The 9289-nt window shown below is 40.4% G+C and overlaps 1 protein-coding gene across 3 annotated transcripts in view; it reads left to right on the top strand.

The window, feature by feature from the left end:
• The first annotated feature begins 4070 nt into the window (after positions 1–4070).
• maml1 (mastermind-like transcriptional coactivator 1) overlaps positions 4071–9289 on the top strand; it is a 29508-nt gene continuing 24289 nt past the window's right edge. Inside the window, exons 1-2 of one of the 3 annotated variants that reach the window (XM_084718517.1) lie at positions 4071–4481; positions 5925–6246. In XM_084718517.1, the coding sequence (XP_084574643.1) occupies positions 5932–6246 (315 nt within the window). In that variant the 5' untranslated portion in view covers positions 4071–4481; positions 5925–5931. Of the gene's footprint in view, positions 4482–5228; positions 6247–9289 lie in introns of those variants that run through there. The other 2 variants (XM_084718515.1, XM_084718516.1) reach the window with 2 other exon arrangements.

Genomic DNA, 9289 nt, shown 5'->3' with positions numbered 1-9289 from the left:
GTTCAGCAGAAAGCCAACGTGGACATGAATAATGTTGTCTTTTTGTTTCTAAGTTCTCTCTGTTGTCTGTCTGTCCGTTCATCCGACACTTTAATCCCGAACAAAATATCTCGATTTACTGACCGGCCTGACAACAGTGATGTCACTGACCTTCTGACCTCTCCTCTAGCGCCTCCATCAGGACAAAACCTCCACTTTTCTCTCCACTAAAACTCTCCGACTGATTTTCTGATCATCAGAAAAATAACTTTTCTTGTTGAGATGCCAACTTTTAGTTCTGTGGGTTTTTTAATTCATCATGAAATCATCTGAGGATTATTTCCCAGAAGGAACCAGATGAAAACATGAAGAAGATGTTGTGTAAAGACTTTGAGAGTGAGCGCGTGCGCTCCGTGGCGTCAGTGTACAGTTTAAAATCTGAAATAAAACAGCTGAACGTGTGAAAAAGAGAAATAAGACGATTCCGTCTGCCTGTAGATGTGTCTGTTTGTGTCCTCGTTGTATCAAACTTCAGTTTTCCAGACGGTTAAACTTCTTCGTCTGTTTTCTGTCAGCTCTTCCCACCGATCCTGAGCCAGCTCTGCAGTGATTGGCTGAGGGGTTTTGACAGGTGGTTGACTAGTAAACGGTGGGCGAGGGAAAAGCCAGCGCGGCGATGTGTTTGTGTCTCTGGCGGCTGTGGGTGAGTTCAGATTTTTTGGGACCTGGAGGTAAACCGGAGGTCCCCGCGTCTTTCCATGTCAGGTGACCTTTAACCTTTATTTTTCTCCTCCTCTTCCTCTTCGTAGGTTTAAACTCAAGCTAGTTATGTTTTGGCTGTGAGCTCTGCTGCTTTTAGTCTATTTTTTTCTCCTGTGTCGTCGCTCTGAAGTTAAAGCGTCAGTTTATGATGCTTTAGGACAAACCGCCTCCAGCAGCAGCAGCAGGGGCAGCGTTCCATTCCCCTCCTGTCTCAGCCGAACTCGTCTTCATCGTCCTTCCTCTTTTCTAGTCTCAGATGATTTTTCTCCGGCTGAAGCTGCCTAGCTAACAGACTGTAGACTGAACACTGTATCTGCTGGTGACTCTGTAACTCTGTACTTTTTATTTTGTTGACATTGTGTTTTGAACTAAACGTGACTGTTGGCCCCGCCTCTTTCTGATGTACACACTCTGTAGAGGGACGAACCTGCTGACACACACACGGGACGGTCCAACTTTGAATAGAAATACTGTGATGATGGAGCCTGGTGTGTGTGTGCGTGTGTGTATGTGTGTGTGGGCGGGCGAGCAGTCAGCATTTGTTTTGATGAATAAAAAATGGAAACTGAACGTCGACTTTTAATGTGTCTGTGATTCATTTCTCAGCGATGAGGACGACTCTTTCATCCTGAGTTTGTGTCCGTCCCTGCAGGAAGTTTCAATCACAACACTAAACACAAATTCAACTGATCCCTGAGAATTCTGCACGACCTTTTACTTTTGTCCAATCACTGCGACGTTTCCGCAGATTTGACCAATCATAGAAGCCTCCCACGAGTTCCACCAATCAGTTCCACACGCAAATGTCCCACATGTCCATGTCATTGAGGGCAGTGAAAGGAACACATTTATCAGTGTTCTGTGCAAAGATTTTGTTCCTTTGTGAATCTCCCACCTGGTGCACGACTGCATTTACAAATCAAACATGTTTTGTTATAATTTTTTAAGTCCTGATCATCTGTAATCCTTTTTGGTGACGTCACGCAGAATACTTTCATATTCTGTAGAACCTGTGGTGAAATCGGGGATATCTGGCCACAACAATCCCAAAAAAAACCCTGTGAAATCATGGAGGGACTGATAAATCACTTTTTTTTATTGTATTTGTATTATTTGTTTTGTCACCAGTACTGAAAGGAACAGACGGTTTGTTAACATTTATCGATGCTCTGTGCAAGTTTGTGCTGTTTTTGAGTTTAATCTCAAAGATGTTTAATCTTTGTGGAATAACCCCCAGCTGCACTTCTTCATTTATAATTAAAACATATTTTGTTCAGATTTTTGTAATTCTGAGCCTTTTTGGTGACGTTAGAACACAGAGAGCGGTTTGTTCTCACTGGAACAAGTTGCCTTTGATTTTTAATGGCTTTAAAGTTTTGGAAGTAAAAACTACAAAACAAGGTTTTGATTTTTTTGTGCGTCTGTAAAGTTCATTAAAAATCAAAGGCAGCTTGTTCTGAATGAACCAAAGAGACTCATGATTACAAATCTCCAACAAAGTGTTTAGTTTGCAGATGAAGAAGTTCACCTGGAGGTTTTCCACAACGTAGGAGAGTCTTAGGAGCTCAGACTCAGTGAAAACAGCACAAAGTCATCAAATAAAAGCAAACAGCGTCGATGAATGTCGATAACAGTTTCGGGGTGGGGGGGTCACAGTCTGGGAAATAATCATGATGAACAACAACACTGATTTTCATGCAGTTTTATTTTTGTGCAGTGTCAATTTTTGTTTTTAAAATGCAGCCATATTTACACTCAAAGGACAAAAAACATCCCCTTCCTAAATCCGCTGTAAACATCCTATAGATTCAAATAAATAAATCGATGTTGTCAGGTAAGTTTCATCTGAGGAATCTGCCTCGGTGCATGACAAACATAGTCTGTAGAAAAATATAAAAATTAAAAGCAACTTGTGCAAATCAAGATGCCTAAATAGAAAATACGACACTGACAATGAACGAGAAGAAAGCTGTAAAAGTCCGCAGTGTGTTTGGAGCTGTGCAGTTTGTGCAGGAATGTGCAAACGTGTATGAAGTAAAAGAATATTTGAAGTGTGAAAAATAGTCATCTAAAGAAAAAGAGTTTAACAGGTAGAAAGCAAAACTCCTCATCCTCCACAAAGATGGGAATTTTAAACAAAAGCAGATTATTGCATTTATTTTAGCCAATGAATCCTGAATATATTAATAAATGAATGTTTTGAACATCTAAAACATTAAATCCTCCCTCTGAAAATTGCCTCAAGTGTTTTCTTCTTTACAAACTCTTACATCCAAATAAATCTGAATAAGAGTGAGTCAGGACCAACATTTCTGCCAACGTGATGGAAAGAAAAGATCCTGAAAGTCAATATAAGAAACTGAAACTTTTCATGTCATAATGTGATAATTTAGTTGTTAAAATTCAACATAAAAATATTTTAGAACAAAGTTAGCACATTATAACAGGAAACTTCATGTTAAAACAAGATAAATAATATATTGTTATGACAAAAAAACAATTCTGTCAGAATGACATGAAAATGTCTTGTTATAATGTGATGGAATTATTTTTATATTTTCTGGTGTGGCAGCAACAAAACTGTCAGAATTCTGAGGTAAGTAAGTCGCATTATTTTGAGAAAATTTCTCATGACTTTTGTGATACAAAGTCACTTTTATTTCCTCTTGCTTATATTTTTCATTGATGCTTCTCTAGACTTTTTCGTTAACATAAAGCTGGATACATGTGGATAGACCTCCTGCAGTAGGAAGTAAAGCATGATCAAAAAAGAAAAGTCTCTTTATAACTAACAGTTAAAAATTGATTTTCATTTGTCAGCTTTTGTTCAGAAATTCCTTTACCTGCAGATTTAGGCTACTCATAATGATTCCCTTTTTAACCTTTATACTATCTACTGAAAGGATATGAGAATTGTGTAAAGTCATTATTTCAGACTTATCCTTATTAAATGTAAGGTCAGATTGAAGTGATAATTTTTTTTTAACCTACTGACAGTTAATTTTATTTTTGTACAACAGCCAGCTTATTTAATAAAAACAATATAATTGCTACATTAGAAAGTAATATGATAAACAAACAGAAAAAAAACAAAACAATTAATTTGGGTGACATATACGCATCTCTGAATCAAAGAATTTTATCGTTGTAAATATGAAATTGACCCAAGAATTGAAAAAGTTAACAATAGTGGAGAGAAAAGAGTGCCAACAGTTTATTTTTGTTGTCAGTTATTCATTAATTCCGATTGATGTTTCATGATTCCCTGTTGACCAATGAATCACCGAGTTCTCCTTAAATACTCGCGCTTAATTGGCTGTCTCTACTGTCAATCATCGGTCGGGCGGAAACAGGGACATTCCTACTGTCGCTGATGGAAAAAAAAGAGAAAGTTTCCAAGATGGCGGCGTAGACCTGCCTGTCCGCTGGAAAACAATAGAAAGAGCACAGAGGGACAGAGTTAGCTCGTAACCCTCGCTGACGAACCCGCTCCCCGCTTGGTCCCGACTCGGGCTCGGCCAGGAGGAGGATAATCCGCGCCGGCATCTCGGGAGGAATAAATTTAAAGTATGATGCTTTATTTAAGCGGTTCGGGCTAGCCACCTAGCCATTCGAGCTATCGTTAGCCTGTCTACCCAAAACACAGTGTTAGCAGCTAGCGGCTAACGGCTACAAGGAGGCGGAGGATCAGCTGTTTGTAGACAGATGCTGTAGGAAGAGCGGCCAGCAACACTTTCACAGTAAGTGGATTTAAAACATAGCTAAGCTCCAAATGTCTGGAAAGTGTTGTCGTTTGTTTTCTGGTGTGTAGAACTTTAGATTTAGATAAAATAATGTGTTTATTAGCTGCCAAGTTTTGTGAAGAAGCCAAGTTGTTAGCCGTTGTGTCAGAAGGGAACCCCAGACCCGGGGAAAAACTCGCGAGAGTGATCAATTTAACCCAAACCCCGATGCCTCTCTAACCCTAAACAAATGTTTGTTTGTTTTTTTTATCCCTAAACCCACTCAGGTTTTAACTACAGTGTGAACACGATATTGAACTGAATTAATTTCTTCAACGAGCACAATGAAGAAACGACATGTACAGATCTCGTGAGAGTTTCGCAAGTCAAGGGTTTCCTTCTAGACACCACCGTTGTTAGCCAGCGCTAGCCTGCTAGCTCCTGTCCCGCTAAGCGAGCTAACTGCTAATACTCGAACAAAATAAAGTTTCAGACAAGTTTTAGAGGTGTTATGTTGCTCACATTCAGGGTATTGTTATCTTGATCATATAATTAGAGGTTAAATGAGAAGCTAACGCCAGATAGCTCCGTAAAAGACTAGTTTTAATGGCTGTTCAAATTATTTTGTAAGGAATTTTCGACGCTCCAACTTGCTTGCGTGTAGAAGGGAACCTCAGACCCGCGAAATAGCTCGCGAGAGTAAAAATCTGGAGATCAAAACTCTGGTCGTTCTGTTATCTTAGCAAAATGGGTTTTTTTCTCTTCGATGGTAGATATCAACCTTAGTGTTTTTCTATTAAAAAACATTATCAATTTGTATAAGGAAGAAACCGGTTCAAGTCTCGCGAGAGTTGCGCACATCAAGGGTTCCCTTCTATACACGACATATCAACTTTGATTTAGAGTGGAGGAATGTGCTAACTTCACTTAGCTCAACGGGAGTTAGTTTGAAAACGACAGAGAGCTCGCAGTTTCATTGTTTTTAAATAGAAATGTGATGAAAATCATTTAAAATGATTTCTACAATAAGTATCGGCTTTATTAATAGATCACATAGTGAATTAAAGGAGAGATTTGTGTGTTTGATTTGGGATTAATTGTGGCTCTATAGACTCCAGCAGCTCTGCTGCACACAGCAACTTAACCGAGCTGTTGTACATAAAGAGGTTAATATGAACAGTTTGGGTTTAAATGAGTCAGATCGGGAGGCTGGATGGTTTTGCACCCACAAACGTTAATTTTCCTCTTCGGCAGTGAGTGCCGCTGTGACTGAAGGCCATTAGCAAGACAAAGGTCGCCTCCATGGAGCCAGCACAGGAGTCTTTGTAAAGGGCGAGGGGGGGTGTATAGACGCCCAGAGTGAAAAAGAGCCAAATTCAGCATTTTATGGACGAAACCTGAGCCGGGAGTTTACTACCAGTCTGTATTGATGATGGCGGATTTTGTTACACGACGACACAGCGCGGTGATGGAGAGGCTCCGCCGGAGGATCGAGCTCTTCAGGCAGCATCACAACAGCTGCGAGAGCCGCTACGAGAGCGCGACGCTGGAGCGGCTGGAGCTGGAGAGGCAGCAGACCTTCGCCCTGCACCAGCGCTGCCTGCAGGCCAAAGCCAAGCGCTCCAACAAGCACCGGCAGCCCCAGCCCAGCGGAGACCAGGCCGGCCAGAGAGCTCCGGGCAGCGGCGGAGGAGGAGGAGGAGGAGGCGGCGGCGGCAGCGCGGAGCACGGGGAGAGCGGAGGGACGGCGGCAGAGCAGAGCAGGAACAGCACCCTGATAGCGGTGAGCGACACCCGACACACTCACTGACACACTACAGTCAGGCTGCTGGAGCTTCACACACATAGATCAGATAGCATTTATTGATTGATTATCAGAGGTTTTATTGGTGGAAATCACTGTACAAAACTCTCACAAATTGTGTTTATGATAATCATGGTACAGATGATTGTTGGACTGGGTGTAAATTCACATTGTTTGATTCCACCCATTCAGGGAGGAGCATTTCAGTTACAGTGTCAAGTCAGCTTATTTAAATAGCACATTTATATTTAAAACAACAATCACAAACTCACTGGGCCTCATTCACAAACTGCATACGGATGTTTTAGGCACACATCTGGGATTCATCAATATTTTCTCACCTGAATTTGTTCATACTCTGCAAACAAATGTTTTACTGCTGCGGACCATGTGTATGTACAAACGGTGACAGCCCAGCCGTCTTAGAAAATGTTGACACACTCCTTTTAACTAAATGTAAAGCTTTTGTATTAGATTGCATTAGTTTTCACTCGATATTCCAATAAACTGTCAATTGTGTGCACTGAACTTTACAACAAGTGAAAATTTAGGATTATTTGAATTTGATTGCAAGTTCTGTCATAGATAGGCTTTCTGGACAAACTTAAAATTGTAATAATAATATTGATTTTATTTTCATAGCACTTTTCAAGCTTAAGCACAAAGTGTTTTCCATATCAAAATATTTGCAGAACAATAATTAAAAAATCAGAAACCCACACAATCCAACCCCTTGAATTCATAATTAGGATCGTAAAAGAACATTTAAAAAACATTTAAATGAGCAAAGTGCATGGAAACTCATTTAATATACTAGAATAATGATGTTAAACAAGCACTATTAGAATAAGTAGGACAGCAAAGTTGAAACAAGTCACCAAAATTAAAAAAAAATAAAATAAATAATGTACTATGATAAAGTCTTATAAAAGCGAGTTTTAAGAAGTCTGTTTAAAGCGGCAGTGGAGCCTGCTGATCTCACACCAACAATGATATAAAATATCCATATGGATTTATGACCCAAGAATCAAAAATCACAGTTTTGTCACTGTACAATTATAAAAAGAGACCATTTATTTGGCTTTATTGATAAGAATAAGAATATTTGTCTCATGACATGTGAAGAAAGATTCCTTCTGTCAGTTTGTGTCTGAGCTTTTCAGATAAGATCAAATCCTGTGATTGAACAGGCCTCAAACATCAGTTAGTCTCCACATGAACATGCAAATCACGTCCACTGACACTGATAGAGACAGGACGGTGATTCCTGGTCTCACTCTGTGGGCGGTGGACTGTTTGTCTGCATCACATGTGTTTCAGTGAGCTCCGACTTCACTCAGGTGAAACCATTGCTGCCTGTGTGTGTGTCTGTGTGGCCTCAGTGAAGTGTTGTTTTGTGTCTGTCTGTCTGGTCATGTGACCTGTGTGTTTCCCTTCACCTTGTGTTGTGGTTGTTATAACAGACAGATCGGTTCATCCTGAGCCCGACCTGCTCTAGACCTTTGATCTCTGTCCCTTTTTTATTTTTGTATTTATTGTAGTAACAGTTTTTCAGTTAACTGATCAACTTATTTACAGAAAATTAGCAGTCAGTTGATCGTTAAATAATTTATAAGCTGGGATTTTTCTTTGTTTTTGAGACAAAGTTGACAAAAGCTGGAGAAGGTGTGTTTGCAGCCTTCGTGGTGCACTTTATCCTTTATTCTTTATTTAGATCCCCATTAGCTTCCACAAAGTGGTCACTAGTTTTTCTGAGGTCCACACAAACATGTTTGCATGTGTTTGTGTGTAAAGGTGCATCGAGATCCAAACATAAACCAATCAGTAGCCCCGCCCACCTCCAAATTTCAAACCAGAAGGAAAGCTGCCATTACGTCCAAACTGACTGACAAGCTGTGGGGTTGTAAACACACCGGAGCTGCAGCGATTGATCAATTAGTTGATTGACAGAAAATTGGTATCCAGCTATTTTGATAAATGATTAATAATTTCAGCCACTTATTGAGCAGAAATGTCAAAACATTGTCTGGTTGCAGATTGATAAATGTGAGGATTGGCTGCTTTTCTTTGTCATTAATGACAGTGAATGAAGAGTCTTTGGATTTTGGACTGTTGGTTGGCAAAAGAAGACATTTGAGGACGTCACTTTGGGCTTTTGAGAAACTGTGATGAGCATTTTTGATATTTTATAGACTAAACAATTAATCGATTAATTGCAAAAAATAATTGGCAGGTTGCTTGATAGTGAAGATATTGCTGGTTGCAGCCTTAAAACACACCTATAGGCTCAGTTTGTTCGTATAAATTCTTAGTTTAAAATATATATGTCAAACTTTTCAGTACAGATATTTATTTATTTAGACGTCAAAAGCATTAGCAAGGCATCTTATTTATAGAGTGCATCTTGTATTTGAATATAAAATCATAAATATGCACAGAAGATAGTACCAATAGAAGCCAGATAAATGTGTTGATATAAAGGTATGAAGTCTGATATGAAAACAAGAAATGTGCCTTTATTTTCAGTCAGGTTTTAATTAAATCTGTGCTCGATATGAAGCTTTACTCCTCTGCTGTATTACAGTTTAAGTTGGTCCAGTTAGACTGAGAACGTGTGTGTGTGCGCGCGCTTGTGTGTGTGTGCGCGCGTGTGTGTGTTTGTGTGCGTGCGTGTGTGTGTGTGCGCGCATGTGTGTGTGCGTGTTTGTGTGCGCGCGCGTGTGTGTGTGTGTGTGTGCGCGCGCGCGCGCGTGTGTGTGTGTGCGCGTGTGTTTGTGTGCGTGCGTGTGTGCGTTTGCGCGTGTGTGTGCGCGCGCGAGTGAGCAGAACCTCAGCTGTACCAGAAAACACAGGAGTGGAGTGTAAAAGTCCAAAGTCCATCTGATCGCTCCCAGCAGGTGAGAGACGGCTGGTGGGATTAATCAGGTTTCAAACTGCAGCTGGAGACACCAGTCAGGCTGCAGGTCTCCATCAGGACCGAACTCACCTGCCTGGAAAAGAACACATCTGATTTTAGGGGGGA

Source organism: Lutjanus erythropterus, chromosome 5 (genome assembly GCF_056507025.1).
Source record: "Lutjanus erythropterus isolate fLutEry1 chromosome 5, fLutEry1.hap2, whole genome shotgun sequence".
Taxonomy (NCBI): domain Eukaryota; kingdom Metazoa; phylum Chordata; class Actinopteri; order Lutjaniformes; family Lutjanidae; genus Lutjanus; species Lutjanus erythropterus.
Note: the sequence above shows the minus strand (reverse complement) of the source record. Positions and strands in the feature narration are given on the sequence as shown.